The sequence below is a fragment of the Peromyscus maniculatus genome, chromosome 13 (assembly GCF_049852395.1).
Source record: "Peromyscus maniculatus bairdii isolate BWxNUB_F1_BW_parent chromosome 13, HU_Pman_BW_mat_3.1, whole genome shotgun sequence".
Taxonomy (NCBI): Eukaryota; Metazoa; Chordata; class Mammalia; order Rodentia; family Cricetidae; genus Peromyscus; species Peromyscus maniculatus.
In genome coordinates, this window is record NC_134864.1 from 7,680,324 (window position 1) to 7,697,142 (window position 16,819).

The window sequence follows — 16,819 nt, forward strand, 5'->3', positions numbered from 1 at the left end:
GGGAGATTTGCCACGACTTCCATGCCGCTCACTGTGCCCACACGACCCCGTCCATATGCATTGCCTCGCGCTTCTCCAGCAGACTAAGGCCCCTCCCTGACCGTCCCATTTTGCTTGTATGGGTTATCTGTCTGCATCTGTTCGCTGTACACTTAGGTGCTCAGAACAACCGGCTCACTTTTCCAGCTTGCTGGGCCCTTCAGCCAACATGTAAGATAGATGGTCGCTTCTCCTAATGTTACCCCAACCTGGATGTAATCGCTGAGAACAAACACAAATTTCTGGGTCTACCCAAAATCCTATTTCCCGCTTCTTTCCTAGTCCTTCTTCCTCTTAAAATACTTGAAACATTATTTATCTAAGAGTAATTCAGGATAGATCCTTCTCTGGTATGTGATGGGGTGACATCCAGAATGTGTAAAATGCTGTGTCTGTCTGTAAGTAAGAGGCCTCACTGAGAAGACAATGACGGTACTGGTGGTGACAATGACGACAGTGGTGATGATGATGGTGGTGGTGATGATGAGGGTGGTGGTGATGATGAGGGTGGTGGTGATGATGAGGGTGGTGGTGATGATGAGGGTGGTGATGATGGTGATGGTGGTGGTGATGATGAGGGTGGTGGTGATGATGAGGGTGGTGGTGATGATGGAGAAGGACCATGTTCCCAGCAGCCCCGGCACCCTGGATCAGTTGTTGTACTACTTGGCTTTCAATCACTGTGACAAAATCCTCCAGAGACAATCAACTTCTGTGGTAGAAAGTGTTATATTTTGGCTTGTAGTTTTCCCCATGGTCACTTCACCCTGTTGCCTTGAGCTTGGAGCAGCGCATCATGGCCGGGGACACTTGCTCACCTCACAGCGGCAGGAATCAGGGAGGGAAGGCAGACTGGCCTCCCAGCGTCCCTTTCAAGAGCACACCTCTAGTGACGTAACTCCCCCCACCAGGTCCCATCTCTTAAGATCTCACTACCTCCCAAGAGCGCCGCAGCCTGACAGCTAAGCTTTTGGCACATGGTCCATTTTCGAAGATGCTCACCCAAACCCTTGGCCTGCCATCCCCTTCCTTCAGCTATTCCCAGGTTGTGTGGGTTCCACTGGGCAATGGGTTGTTACGTGACTTAGCCCAGGCTACCCTGTGATAGTTGTTGGCTGCTGGCTTCTGACACGAGGGCCGAGGGTCTGATGGATTTGTTTCTAGGTTTTGATTTGCTGTATTTTGTTTCCTGTCTAAGTGTGACCAAATGCCTGAAGAGCAGCTGTTTGGGAAGGATGAGGTTTCTACTTTAGCTGACAGTTCCAGCAGGCTGTGGTTCCTTAGAGCAGGGAGGCTGCTGGTCACGTTGTGTCTGCAGTCAGGAAGCAGAGTGGACAGGAAGTGAGGCCAGCCTCTTCAGCCTTACACCCTGTCCTTGGTGACTCGCTCCCTCCAGCAAGCCTTCCCTTCCTAAAGGCCCCACAACCCTCCCAGACAACGCTCCCAGACAACCCTCCCAGACAACCCTCCCAGACAACGCTCCCAGCCAGAGACCAGTTGTTCAAACACATGAGCCTGTGGGGCATTTCACGTGGACGCCCCAGCACGCTCCTTCTGGTTGGTTGGTTTGTTCTTGAAACTGTGTTTTAATTATGATATTTCTCCCTTCCCTTTCCTCACTCCAAACCCTCCCTGCTCTCCTTCAGTTTTCTAGCATCTTCTGGCATCAGTTGTGACTGCATGCATATATGTATTTGTACCTGCATCTATTTTCCCAAATAAAACCTTTGAAGTCTATACAATGTTGCTTGTATGCGTGTTTTCCAGGGCTGACCATTTGGCACTGGACAACCAGTCGGTGTGCCCTTCTCTGGAGAAGGCACCTCTCCTCCTCCCGGCCTTCCTCACATGCCTGTAGTTCTGTGTGTAGGGTTGAGAGCTCGTAGTTCTTCCCATGCAGTCTGGCACGTTTGTCCCTGTCCTCCTTGTTCAGCTCACAATTAAGCAATCATGTTGGTGAGACTTGATGGGTGTTGCTTCTGATGCTAAAAGGGAAACATACATCCTTGTTGGTGTCCGTTTGTGAATGTGTTGTTGTGAGTGTCCGCTTGTGAATGTGTTGCTGTGAGTGTCCGCTTGTGAATGTGTTGCTGTGAGTGTCCGCTTGTGAATGTGTTGTTGTTGGTGTCCATTTGTGAATGTGTTGGTGGTGGTGTCCACTTGTGAATGTGTTGTTGTTGGTGTCCGCTTGTGAGTGTGTTGTTGTGAGTGTCCACTTGTGAATGTGTTGTTGTTGGTGTCCGCTTGTGAATGTGTTGTTGTTGTTAATACCTTGCCTCTGGTCCCTCAAACACCTCCAGTCCTCATGTCTTAGTTAGGGTTTCTATTACTGTGATAAAACACTGTGACCAAAAGCAAGTTATGGAGGAAAGGGTTTATTTGGCTTAAACTTTTCATATCACTGTTCATCCTTGAAGGAAGTCAGGACAGGAACTCAAACAGGGCAGGAACCTGGAGGCAGGAGCTGATGCAGAGGCCATGCAAGGGTGCTGCTTACTTACTTACTGGCTTGTTCCTCATGGCTTGCTCAGCCTGCTTTCTTACAAAACCAGGACCACCAGTCCAGGGATGGAACCCATCTACAATGGGCTGGCTCTCTCCCATTAATCACTAACTAAGGATCTTATAGAAGCATTTCCTCAATTGAGGTTCCCTCTTTCAGATAACTCTAGCTTGTGTCAAGTTGACATAAAATTAGGCAGCACACCTTAGCTACATCCTTAAACTTTGGACACTGTTCTCAAGAATTTTCCTCCCACCCCATGACTGTTACTCGGAAGTCACAGCACTAGCCTAGGTTCCTAAGCTGATGTAGAAAGCAGGAGTTCAGAGAACCAGGATTTGGTGCTGTTTGTCTTCCCGTTCATGATCCCAGGTTAGATCAGAACATAGATGCCTAGCCGGGTTTAAATGAGAATGATGTCACCCACATCTTGCAGCTCATGACATCAGTAGGGCCTTGTGTCCCGCACTGTAGCCCACCCTCTCCTTAATCTCTCTTGGGTGTTTGACATTCACACAGGATTACATGCAGAATGTCCACGGCAAAGAGATTGACCTCCTGAGAACCACTGTGAAAGTGCCAGGGAAGAGGCCGCCCCGAGCCACGTCAGCCTGTGCACCTATCTCCAGTCCCAAAACCAATGGCCTGTCCAAGGACATGAGCAGTTTACACATCTCACCAAATTCAGGTAAGTTCCTACCTCAGGTGCCCCTGAGGAGCGAGGTGCTGCTGCTGCAGGTAGATGGGGTAGCCTCGGGCAGGCTTGAAACCGCGTCCCTGGGCTGGTTCCTCCGTGCATCTGTTCTGTGAATGGTAGCAAGCAGGCTACAGCCGCACAAGCTTCGCTGTCCGAGGAGTTCCCTCCCGGGCTGGGTGTTGAGAGCAGTTTCGTGTGTGGATCAGCTAGCCGAGGTCGTGTAAGGAGAGGAATCGGCTGTAAAGGTAGAGCGCCTGGTAACTCCACATACAGTCCTGGGAGAGCTGTGAGCAAGGTGCGCAGACCTGTGCACGGCTCAGCTGTCCTTGCTCTCTTCACTAGCGTCTCTCGTCCGCTAAAGCAACTTTGTTCTTTATTCTTCTTCCAAGAACTTTGGTTTTGGCTTGGTTTGGTTTTCCATTCAGGATTAGAGAAAGTCTTGTTTTGCAAGAATTTGGTGTGTTTGGAAATTCTCAGCGCCTGGCATTGTGTTTGTTTTTCCTGAAGCATCTTTGTAGGTGATTGACAGCAGTTTGGGCCTTTATGCCATGGCTTCTCAGAGGAGCCAGGTAAAGAGCTGGAGTCCTCTCTCAGCATTTGGAAGCTGCTCGGGAGGGTTCCTTGTTTCCGCTAACAAAGCCCTTCTCCCACTGGGCCCAGTCTCCTGGGGCTTGCTCTGTGGGAGATGTTAGCGTGTGTATTGGCTTCTGGGAATAATGTGCTCTCACTTCTGAACCTCCGGGTGCTGTGAAGGACTGGTTGGTTAACGTGGAGTAACAGAGCCAAATGTGCGCTCCCCCAGACAGTGCCTCTTGGTATCTTAGCCAGGTCTTTACCATGCTGCCTACCTGTGTCAACAGCCAGAAGAGAGCCCGCAGAAGGGGCCAAGTCAGCACCATTGAAGACAGTAATCAAGCTAAAAATTGGCCTCTCCAAAGGGCAGGACTAGCGCCTTCCAGAAGGGTGAGGTTGATGCTCTCCAACCTGTTCCCCTCACTCCCAAAACGATGATGAGGAAAATGGTGCCCCAGGAAGAAGAAAAACTCTGGAGTGAAGAGAAAGTTAGTCTCTGTACTTTATTACATAACATCACCCCTTCATGTAGTCATGAGATGTTTATCACTGGCCAGTTTTGTTCCAAAAGTTATGGTCACTGTGGCTTTGGACTCCCTGACCTCCAGAATCCCTGTACATGGCAGTCACCTGCCAGCTACCTCGTCACACTGTATCCATCCACCCTTCATTCATGGCAGCAAGCATTTACTTACGTCCCTTTTTAATAAACTTATATGTGGGAGTTTTGTGAAAAGATCCAGAACACCCACTCGATAACTGTTAAGGGACTGTAATACTTTGAAAGTTCTTTTTAAATTGACAAAGTTACAGGTATTTGTCCTTCAGGACTGGCACTCTGTAGACATTAAGTGGCTGACTGAAGTCACTTCCCAACTTTGTAGTGTTCCCCACCGTCCTGAACCCAGGGACGCAGACTGTAAGGAGGCTGTCCCTCTCTGGTTGGGGGGGACACAGGAAGTCCAAGGCTTCAGCTGTGGAGGGCTGAGAGCTCTGTGACTGGAAGGAGAGGCGGGGCTTAGGGAAGTGCTCTAGGTAGTGGGAGACAGGAACCTCCTGGAAACCTACATAAGGAAACAGTAATGGTGAGCGGAAGAGCCAATGCATAAAGTTAAGATTCTAGACCTTTAGTCTTGAGACTTGAGTTCCTTGGGTGCTGCATGACAATAGTCCTAAGGAGCTGGAAATGTTTCTCTCCAAGTGAGAAATACAAAAGGGCACATACACCAGACCACACATTGGATCTTTCTAAGGACTGGAGCTATGCATCCCCACCTCAGATTCATTCACAGGAAAAGCCTTGCTGTTGGGCAGATTCAGGGTCTGAGGCATGAGTAAGACCCGTTTGCATGGTCAAGTCCCTCAGGTTCATGACAAAGGATCTTGACAACCATCTACTGTGTTAATCTGCGAGGGCACCTGGTTGATTCTGTACTCTGTAGATGCCAGGTGGAACAGGGAAGTAGGGGTGTGACATTAGTCATCGTGTCTCAGGTTCAGGCATACTTGGGAAGTGCAGCCCCCTCAGGAGGCATACATTGTCTGCTTCTGGTAAGAGTTGGTAAGACCTCTAGAACATGCCCCTGGTATTTGCCAGTCTATTCCCTGGGTCATGAGGCAGGGCTGTGAGTCCAGTACTATAAGAGATGGCTATTTCACCAAAATGTTGTGAAACTTTAATTTAATTTATTGACTTCTTAGACCTGGACATTAAAATAACACATTTTTTGCTTAAGAAATCAACACATTTGCTGGGTTTGAGTTCTCATCCTATCAGTTATCCTCTTAAAGTCAAGTTCCCTGTGTTTGAGATATTGTTATTTATAAAACATTCAGTGTGAAGAGTGGCGGCGTGGAAAACTGGACCGATGCTCTGCTGATGTGGATGGACTTGAGCTAAAAATAGTTCTTTGAAGCTATTTGTCAAATAATTGAACATGATGATTGAGGACACTCTTGATTCTTGGATTCTGCTGTGGGGATGTTTTGGGAGTCTGAAGTAGCTGGGAATGTTTGGTTCCCTTGGTGATTTCTTTGTTATTTGGTTTTCTTCCTCTGAGGTATCTATCCATCTGGGGTGTGCACATACCTAAGCCTCTGCACTCAATGCCTCCTCATTCAGCCAGTAGCCATGAGTAGTGTGGCTCAGCCAGTGAGCCTGTCAGCTTCTTGATGTATATTTCCAACATAACCTCTAGAAATATTTTCTATAAAATACCCACGTGATGCTGCTTTTAATTGTCATTTTCAGAATCAACAGGGTAAAAACAACTCATGCTGTGTGTGTTTAGTCTCTCCCAACAGTTGTGAATCCAGGTGTCTTATGTGCTTAATAGATCCTTTTTCTTGTTGATAAGGAAAAGCTCTTTATATGTTGAAGATATTGGTATTTTTTAATGTGTATAAAATTTAAAATATAATAGTTCATTTACTTTTGTTTTGTGGTCTTATTTGCAAATAGTATTTTTTTTTTCTTTTTTCCTATTTGTTCAAATTGTGACTCAGATGTCTGTGGTTTCTACATTAAGCTGTTCAAAGATCCTTAGTGGTCTGGAGTCTGTTCACAGCTGAGTAACATTTATTTCCACGTTTTATTATTGTTTTATTAAATCCTCTCCCTTTAAAAATATCATTAACTTCTAATTCACCTTTGATTTGTTTGGATCCATTATATGTGATAGGAAATATAAGCAAATTGTCTATTTAAACAGCCACATGTCCTTTCTGTTGAAGATCTTCATTAATTCTAAGTCTCTTCTGTGTACAACTAAATCACGTGACGAAATGCACTTTCCAGGTGTTCTAATCTGTTCCATGCACTGTTCCTGTGGATGTCTTATGCTGTAACTCGACCACATTGTATTAGGTCTAGATTAGTTCTGTATGGCAGTGTAACACCTGAACATCCATCCCACCCATACCTCCAGCTCTTCCAGTTGGTTGCTGCTTATTTCTATTTTCACATAACCTCGTAGTGACTCAAAACACCCCCATACACCACCAAATAATCCCATCTTGGTTGGCATTTATTTATTTCTCATTTATTTATTTGTGTGTTTGTTTATTCCTTTTTTTGAATACAGGGTCTCATGTAGCCTAGACTATATTGGAATTCAGTACATAGCTGACTGTGACCTTGAGCTGCTGATCCTCCTGCCTCTGCCTCTGCCTCTCAAGTGCTGGAAATAAAGGCCTGTGTCAGCACACCTAGCTTATGTAGTTCTGATGGGCACAGTACCCCTGGCTTTGTGCATGCTAGGCAGGCGGGCTTTCTCCCCACTGAGCCGAATCCCAGGGACTGGCATTGGTTTTAATTGCAGGGGATGGGCTGCGTTGTTCTCTCTGGGTCTCTTTAGACTAATTTTACACCCTCAGGATGGCCAGTGGTTTTCTTCCCTTAGCTCCTATAGGGTTTGTTAACCCCCATCTTCAAAATCTTCGGCACTCCGTGCTGATCTTTTTTTTTTTTTTTTTTTTTTTTTTTTGAGGAGTTCTGTTACGTGATCTAGGTGGTACCATAGAAGAAAGCCCCTAGTTTTTATTTTTCAGTATCCAGCCATGTCATCGAAGTTGCTTTAGTTGAATCCAAAAATGTATCCCCAGTTCCAATGCCATAATCCCTAACTCTGTTCTGAGCTGACTTAATTTCTTCCATCCAGTTTCTGATTTAGACACATTCTTTTGCCTTCTGTGGTTATTTGATCTGTTATGTGCCTAGCCCTGATTAATGCTGTGAAGACAGGGTGAGGGGAACCATTCAAGGCTATCCCTCCAGAGCCCACTGCCTCAGTGGGATCAAAGAATCAGGAGATAAGCACACAGCTAAGGTCAGTGCAACCATCAGACCAGTGCATCTGCTGTTGGCAGGGGTTTGGTTTTGTTGTTGTTGTTTGGTCGATTGGTTTTTTTGAGACAATGTCTCTCTGTTTAGCCCAGGTTGTCCTGGAACTCACTGTGTAGACTGGGCTGGCATCAAACTCGCAGAGTCCTCTTGCCTTTGCCTCCCAAGTGCTGGGGTTAAAGGTGTGTACTACCACACCTAGACAGGGCTGTGTTAGACAGGGCTGTGTTTTCGTTTGTATTGGGGATATCAATGTGTTGTGTTTCTCGGATACAGTGCTAGTTCATTGTTTACTTTTATGCATTTTGTAACTTTAAATTTAGAGATTTTTTTTTCCTTTTCCCTATGGCAGTGTTGACTGCATGTCACACGTTGAAAATGCTGGAAATGTTATAATCTTAATGTCCATCTTTGCCATGGCCTTGGGAAACAGGAAATGCACTTTATCATGATAGCTACCGGGTTAACCTTGTGTACCTCATGTTTCTTGTGTTCCTCATATGTTTCTGGGGTCGTAGCACAGCTGGTAGCATGCTTGCCTAATACATGGTGCCCAGAGTTTGATCCCCAACAGCACATAACCTTGATTTGGTGGAGCATACCTGTTGTCCCTGCATTGGAGATGTAGAGGCAGGAGAATCAGAAGTTCAAGGTCATCCTTGACTACCTAGCAACCTTGAGAACTGGCTGAAATACAAGAAACCTCATCTCAAATAAGTAAATAAATAGGGCTGGTGTGGTGGCTTGGCTGGGACAGACACTTGCCACCAAACCTGTCGACCTGAGTTCTGTTCCCAGGGTGCACCTGGTGGAAGGAGAGAACCGGCTCCCACCAGTTGTCTTCCAACCTCCACACACACAATAAATAAATGTAAAAAAAAATAGTTTAAAACATTATCAAGTAGAAATAAGCATGATTGAAGACATTACGGGAAAAAATTACTGCCATTGAGCAGGGCCATCGAAAGTCAAACACTGAGTGGGTAGAAGAGAAAACTTTGCAAACACAACACAAAAAAAGCCTTTTTAAAAAATGCTGAGATGGGAGAGCAGCCCTAACCAAGGAGAAGCCCAGGGCTGTAGACCTCTAAGAGCAGTGCAGAATGCTGGGGGACAGTGTGGGTGCTCCCTTCTCAGGACAAACAACCCTGACCCCTGGAAGCCTATTCCAAGCCTGACTGTTACTAGCCAATAAGAACAGACATCATAATAAAATAATAATAATAAAGACATTTGGTTGGCTACATATAGAGGTATAGAATATTTCTGTCTGAATAGGTTTTTGAAAAAAATTACTTAAGGATCTGCTCCAGCAAAAATAAATGATAAAATGAAAGCATCCAGGAAAAAAAAAAAAATGATTGCAACCTGGCTGAAATCCCTTGCATGGCACATCTCTCCCTCTTCAGAGGTGGCTTCCCTCAGGATGCCCAGCAGGGGCTTCATTTCTGTTTCTTCCTCTGTAAGCTTATGGGAGAGTCTCTGAGTTGCCATGGTAACAGGGAATTACCGGAAGCTGCATTTTGAGAGTCTCCCCAAATTTTAATTCCTAAAATCCTTCCAGAGAAAGAACTGAAATATCCTTTCATATTTTCTTTACTGGGTTTTTAGCCACAACCTGGTTTGGCAAATGTAGGTACACCCGTGACAGAATTCTATGAGCCCCAGGGTTATTTGATATTTCAGTAGAACGTAGGCAAGCCGAGTGTAGCCACTCTCCAGGCAGAAACGTAGAACTGAACAGCACCTTAGGGCCTCCCATGCGGGTCTGTCTCCAGCTCCCTCAGTTCCCCGGACTCTAACCTCTGTGCTCTTGGCCTCCTGACATCCAGAGTCCTCTCGTTGGTTTGTGACAGTAATTAAGCCGGGGGAGGGGTGGCTGAATGATGTTTGAAATGCTTGGTAGGGGACAGATGGCATATCTGGATCCTTGTGCCCCACTGGACACCTTACTGACATGCAGTGCTAGGCGGCCTGGGAAGTGTTCTTTGGGACTTTTCTCCATCTCCATGGAGGCCTCTCCCCTGCTCTGGGCCCTGACATCTGTTTGTGGATGACTCTGGCTGCGACATCTTTGTTCTGGGACCACAGCTTATCTTCTTGTTCCTGTGGCAGGTATCTTGGTTGAGTTTCTGCAATTATTTTTTTTTTCATCCTGCCCAGGTTGGCACCTCAGCCCTATAAGAGGGACCCTTACCCCTTTTCCTCCGCCTCCCCCACTTGAGGTCCCCAGCAGTTGGAGGCAGGCCAGCCCACAGGAGGGCTAGGCTGATGCTCTGAGTCCGTGGGGGAGGGCGGACACGGAATGTGTTTGGAGTATTGAACTGCCGTTGACATCTACAGTCTCAACCATGCTGTTTTCTCCACACTTCAGCAATCAGGACATCCAGCAAACCCATAAAAAACCAAACTAATAGCATGAATATTCAGTGACCTAGAATACTAATTATTGTCATGAATATTAATGGGATTGGACTTGCTCTCTCCTCTTTCTCTCCCGTCCTCTTCCTCCCTCGCTCCCTCTCTCTTTTTTTCCACTTAGCCGGCTCTAAGGATGGGTCATAATGAGAGCATTTAAGAGGGAGCGCTCTCCGCCGTGACAGGGACCGGGGCAATAAGGAGAGCTTGATTAACGCGCGCACTTGGGGGAGACATGAGAGGCTTCACGTGGGCCTGTTCGGGGGAGGCGGCGAGGCACCGGCGGCTCTCTGTTGCTGCTCCCGGAGATTAATGAGGCCTAAGAGTGCATTAGGAACAGTGACAAAGGTTTGATCTAATGGGCTCAGTCATTTTTCCTTTGAGTGACAGACGCACAGAAGTAATTGGCTGTGCAGAATGGCAGCTCATTGGCGGTACTTAAGGATACATTATCCCCGTTGTGTGGCCCGCAGAGGCTGTTTATCAAAACTGCTCACACTGCAGACGAGGAGTCGCTAAGCTGCTGTTACAGTGGTAATAGCTATTAAAGAAAAAAAATAATAACACAGCGTCCAAATGAGATCCGTTGTTGTGTCAGAGAGACAAAGTTTTTCTTTGTTTAGTTTCAAATGGTCTAGAAAACATTTTAATAACTCCAGTGTATGGGTGGGCAGCGTGGGGCCGCGGGTCCCCTGCCTGTTTGTAGAACGGCACCAGGTCTGAGGTCCTCCAGCCTGGCCTCTCCTGGCCCTGCTTGCTTACCCAGAATTCTCCATGCTTTGGACTTTGGTTGCAACACTCTACCCTTGATACGGAAATGGACACTTCTGCTAAACACCCTTCAGAAACATGGAAGAACACTAGACACCCAAAGCAATTGATTGGGAATTACTTTCCTTTAAAAAAAGATACAAATTATCATATGATACTTGCTTCTGGGAAATAGATCTATTAGAATAAGTTGTGATGGCTCTTTAATTTTGGGCAAGAAATAATTGTTTGGAGAGGGTTCTGAGACTGAAGTCTCCAGGCCATGGGGAGCTGGTACAGGGAGTCAGCGCTGAGCTTCCAGCAGATTGAGCCTTTGGAGCAGAGGCTGCTTTTCTCGCTCTTCATCTTCCAGCTGCTTTTTTTTTTTTTTCATAATGTGAGAAACAAGTGATAAATATTGAGGAAGGGATATTTTTGTTTTGTTTGTTTCTTCTGAATGGCATACCCTCTGCTCAAGACCATTGGTGTGTAATTCAAAAGGAAGTGGGAATATGCTTCCAATTTTGGGAGACCTTTCCTGGAAACTTGAACTATCGGTGAAGTGTTATTTTGTGTAAGTTCTGACAAAGCAACCAGATTCTACGGGATCGCCATGCAAGATGTGCTATGGATGTTGTGGGCCCTGAGCTATGCGTTTCTATGGTAACCTGTGAGCCTGCAAGTAAATAAAAGCGGCTCTGGAAACTTTCTCACCTTGAAAGCATGGGTTCAGTGCTTCCTCTAATCAAACCATAGGACATGCCAGTGCGAGGAGCCTGGGGCGGGCAGAAGCCATGGTCCCTGTTGCTGCCCCGGCAGCCTTCTAGAAAAACAGCCCGTGGGCAGACCTCAGCATGGCCTAGGGAGAAGCTCAGTAGGAGTTGAGTCTTCAGTCTGCCTGCCTTCCCAGCTGACACAGGAGAGCCACTGAAAGTCATCCTGACATTTTGCCATCTCCCAACCTCCCGGCTGCTGGCTCTGTGTGGACCCACCATGCAGACAGTTTTATCATTCTGAAATGCATCTAGACCATGGGGAAAGCCTTAGTTCCCATGCGAGCACTATTGCTTATTGTTCTGTGATGTCATTCTGTTTGAGGTGTGAGATGTGTTCTGCGAGAACGAGGGATGGAGGTGGGGGAGAGGGAGAGGGGTATAGGTGTAGGTATACCTCTGAGGGTAAAGCCACGGGGCCACTGTGGCCTCTTCCAGGGGAGCGACGAGAGCCAACTCCCTCAAAATACTCCTGTGAAATCAAAGTATTTTTTGTGCGTAAGGCACCTGTTGCACTGATCACGTGAAGGAGAAAGAATTCTTTCAAGGGTTCTGGAGAGATGGCTCAGGGTTAAGAACACTGACTGCTCTTGCAGGGGACCCAGGCCTGGGTTCCCAGCACCCCAACGTGGCAGTGCACAGTCACAGGCTCTGCTGCAGGCACTGCACACGTGTGGTGTGCAACATGCAGTCAAAACACTTACACACATAAAAAAAAAAAAAAAAAAAAAAGAACATTTAGGCATGGCAAATGAGACTGAACATTTGGTTCTTTAGAAGTTGAGCCAGATAAGAAGGGCCTGGTGTGAATAACCTGGGAGGTTTTTGTGAACCTAATTTTCTGAATACATGACTGTATGCTGTTGGTTTATACAAAAAGCCCAGGTTTTGATATCCTTTCATATAGTGGTTCCATTGAAATGGGCTGGAGCCAAGCAAGCTTCGGGATGGTTTTCCTTAAATGCCCTCAGGATTTTCCCAGCAAAGGCTCTGTAAGCAGATGAAAACCGGCAAAATGGAGGCTTTGTAAGACTGAACTTTGAGTGGTGTGGCTAGGGGCAAAAACAGGCGTTGCCATGGGAATACGGGTTGAAGGTATTTCTAAATCCGGTCTCTTGGGTGGGAACTCACCTTGGGAGGTGCTCATCACTGTCCCCTGAGTTGTGCCAGTACTCTGTTGTAGCCATCCCGAGGAAGACTCGTCACTGGCGATGGAATGCTAGCGGCCAGTCTGCTCTCCCCTCACTGTCGCCCCCTGCCAGTCCTTACCGCCCCTTGTGTCCCGCGTTCGCCTTCGTCTCCCTTCTCGACTCCCCCTTTATAAACCGCACCTCTGGCCACATTAGCACAGAGATCACTGGACCTCTGGCATCTTGGTAATAGTGAGCCTGTCACTGAGTTGTCCCCAGTGCTGAGTGCCTCCCTGGTGGCATCATCCGATGAGTTAGTGAGCTCATGTAAAGTGAAGCCAGCTGCAACCCCAGAGCAAACATAAGTCACCAGATGGGACAGTGAGATTCTGCCACCAGACGAGCTAGGAGCACACACAGATCTCCTAGATCTTGAACAATTTGCTGTGCCGCCATTTTTTAAACTTTTGCTTAAAAGTCAGTATATAGACTCCAGGGGAAAGGAAAACCCACTGTTGGTGAGACTCCTAACTCCTAAGATCTTCAAAGGCTTGGCTGGTTGCATAATTTGATCATGTTATTATCCACAGGATGATCTTGCCATCATTACCATGTTCTTTATCTGTTTTGTAAACTGTGGAGCGCCTTGTTCTAATATTGTCCAGTCCTCTTTGGGGCATTGGTCATTGAGAAGAAAATCTATCCAAAACATAGATCAGAAAGATCTCCCACTCACCCAGTCCTAACCCTCTGGGGAGTTATGCTAGGAGAGCCCGAACCAGTGTCCTTCGGGAAACCGAGGAAGGAACCAGAGCTACCTTGACTACCAAACGGGCAGTGCACTAATGCCAGTTGCCTACAGTGCATCAACAAGCTCAAGGTATGGGTTTAAAAATTCCATGATGGCTGTGTGACAGTGTAGGAGGACAGTTCCTGTCAAAGATGTCTAACACAGAGCCAGCAAGATGGCTCAGCAGGTCAAGGTTGCCACCAGTCCTGACAACCTGAGTTCAGTTCCTGGGATTGTCTTCTGGCCCTCATTCACACTTGTGCCCACACAATAATTTTTTGTAAAAGCTGTGTAACATAAAATATCTTTCCTATGGTGATAGCTAAGGAAGACACCTGCATGTGTTCAGTAAAATGCTGTCCTGGTTGGTACAATGCCAACAGACTTAACTCACAGTACTCACCTGGCAAAGTTGGTTTTAAGGCATTTATGCAATAAAATAGGCTTTTGTTATTTTTCTTTGGCATCATGAATAAAGAAAAATCGGACTAGGACTATCTATTTGCAGACTTTAGGGAGCAACTCAACTTTCTGATTCTAGGCTTTTGAAATATGAGCGTAGTCATCCTGAGAATTTGGTAATGAGATACATTTCACTGCACTGAAGTCTAGACCGGCTTTTCTTTCTCTGAGAAACACAATATAGGAAGTATAGTAGCAGAAAGATTAGTTCCCTACAGCGAAATAATCTCAGCTTCAGGTCTAGTAATGAGCATGTTGAAGGGCACCTGTCTACAAAACAGGAGCCACACATAGCATGCAGGGCCAGGCTCCGGCACCTGAAGAAAAGATACTGAACATGTCCTTGGAAAAAACAAATCCTCTTAGACTGAAATTCTGGTTACCAAAAGGAGGGCAGCTTTCCAATGCAAATACTGGAGCGAATAGCCCCTCTCCTGGGCACTTAAATCATTTGGATCTCACTTTTTATGGTAGTGTTGTGAATTATAGTCTTTTCTGGCTTGTAATTAGAGGATGGAGCAGATGGCGAAGGCCTAGCTTGAAGTGATGTGACCATTGGAATAGCCTCTGTTGTCCGACAGTGATTGCAGTGACCCCGTCAGCTTTGAGAGCCTGGACCCGAGACATGTTCTCTGGCTGTCTGTGGAGCGAAGGCCCCGGTAGAGAAGTGGACTCTCTTCCACTAGATTCTGATCTTGATTTGGTTTGGGGGTTTAATGTTACAATTCTACTCTCTCGGTTTCCAGCTTGATGCTTACAGGGGCTCTTCAGGCCTCACCCCATCTCCCGGCATGCATGGAAGTTCAGGGTCATCTCTCTAATAACTGTAGCAATTAACTGTTTCATCCTTATTTAATCAGTAAAGCCAAAGCCAAGGTTTTTTTTTTAACCCCTCTTTAGTTAAACTCTTTGGTAAAGTTATATCCTGTTTGTAAAGATAGACAGAAAGTGAATAGGTGATGAAAATGTATTTTAAAGGGATGATTGTTGATGAATGTATACTTGAACGCTGTGGAAAGCCATCTTCTCAGAGTATGTATTTTTTTTTTAATCAGAGCAGGCTATTTTTAATGTACTAAGCCTATAGCTTAAAAGAGGAAGTGTGCCTTTGATGTCATTTGGGGGATGAAAACATCCTTGTTCAATAGACAAGCAGCATCTTTTTCACGCTCGTCTGAGATCAGTTCAGGCAACATACTGATGCTCATTCAGATATAAATGCCATGTTCACTTTGAAATGCAAATTGTTTAAAGAAAAATAGCATATGGTAGAGGTAAGTATCTTTTCAAATCAACTCTTACACTTTAAGGAGGTAAGTACAAGGAAAATTATTCTTTGGAGAGAATCGGGGCTTTTGACACAGGGAGGCTTGTGCTCATCAAGGGTGGCTAAGCACACGCACATATCCATATCAAGGAAGAGGAGCTGGGGAGACATGGATTAGCATGGTAATGCTTCTGCCCTGCTAATCAGGCCAGCACCAGCTGATCCCAGAAGGGAGTTTTCCAGGAAACTCCCTCCCTGAGTCCAGAGCTAGCCAGGTAGCTAGTAAGCCCTGGATTTCTTGGGAATATTTGGGAGGCAGTTCCCAAATGAAAAGCCAAGTAGGTGCTTCAGGGACCGTTTTGGGACGCCAGCCTCCCAAACTGTTCAGAGCAGGGTCATGTCCTCAGACTCACTACTACCAGGGCAGTGGTTTTTGTTTTTTAACTTTGGGAGGAGGGTAAATGTGACTGATGTAATATTTGTGTAAAAAGTGCAAAGCCCAAGCTGGCGAGATGGCTCAGCAGATAAAAGCACCTGCCACATGACCGACAACCTGAGTTTGATTCCTGAGACCCACATTGTGAAAGATGAGAAGTCGCTCTGGCGCTCGCTCTCTCGCTCGCTCTCAGTCTCTTGCTCTCGCTCACTGTCCTTTGACCTCCGCACGCACACTATGGCAAGGACGCACCGACACACATAAACAAAATTAGTTATTTAATTAATTAAAAATATCTGAAGAAATTGAAATCTTCTGAACCGCAGCTGAGCGTGCACGTGGCCAGCACTGGCAGCCCCGATGGCCCTCCTGTGCCCGCCCCCCAGTCCACACACGGGTGGCCCCTCTGGCTGGGCATGCCGTGGATAGGACATGCCTCTAGAACCCAGCCCTGGCAGCCTGAGTCCTCCTCCCTGCCGTCACCTGCCCCATGGTCAGTGGCTCCTCCGTTCTTGGTGTGGCGTGCCCTTGGAAAGTGGGTGCAGCTGCTGACATCCGACGAAGAGCAACCACAGTGAGCAGCTTTGTGCGTTTGAGTAGACGCGCTTGGATCTCTCTGGGCATGTGACTTGGTGAGGGCTGGGGGTTGAAAGGAGAGGCGGAACATCGAGAGATGTGAACTGGACTAGAACGTTCCGTGGAGCTTTGCCTTGAGAGGAGTCAGTCCAAAGAGAGCGCAGTGTGTCCTCCATCTCTCCAGAGTCTAAACTCAGCCTTACTGTGTTCCAAGGAGGCCTTCCAGGACCTTCCAGCAGGGGGAGCTCCCTGCCCCTTACACCCTCTGGAGGCTTCTGTGTCTCTGCGGTGAGTGGGGGACCCTCTGATTGTCTGATCTCTTCAAGTAAACCAGATTACAGGTTTCCTAAGGACATGCCTACCTGGTGCAGAGGGACTGAGTGTGCTGAGACCAGGGCATGTTAAGAAGAGGCCAGTGCCAGGAATCAGGGGCAAGAACAGTACAGGAGTCAAGTTCACCCTCCTTGTGCTCCAACCGGTTAAGTGGCTGAGAAGACTTAGGAGCCAGAGCAAAGGACAGCTCGTCCCAGAAACAGCGGTAGCCAGAAGCTCAGCACTGTCACC

General features: G+C 46.8%; 1 protein-coding gene across 18 annotated transcripts in view; it reads left to right on the top strand.

The window, feature by feature from the left end:
- Positions 1 to 16,819, top strand: part of Agap1 (ArfGAP with GTPase domain, ankyrin repeat and PH domain 1) — a 467,544-nt gene that overhangs the window by 308,304 nt on the left and 142,421 nt on the right. For all 18 annotated transcript variants that reach the window (XM_016007105.3, XM_076549566.1, XM_016007106.3 and 15 more), the window contains one exon: positions 3,062 to 3,230. In XM_016007105.3, the coding sequence (XP_015862591.1) occupies positions 3,062 to 3,230 (169 nt within the window). The remainder of the gene's footprint in view (positions 1 to 3,061; positions 3,231 to 16,819) is intronic.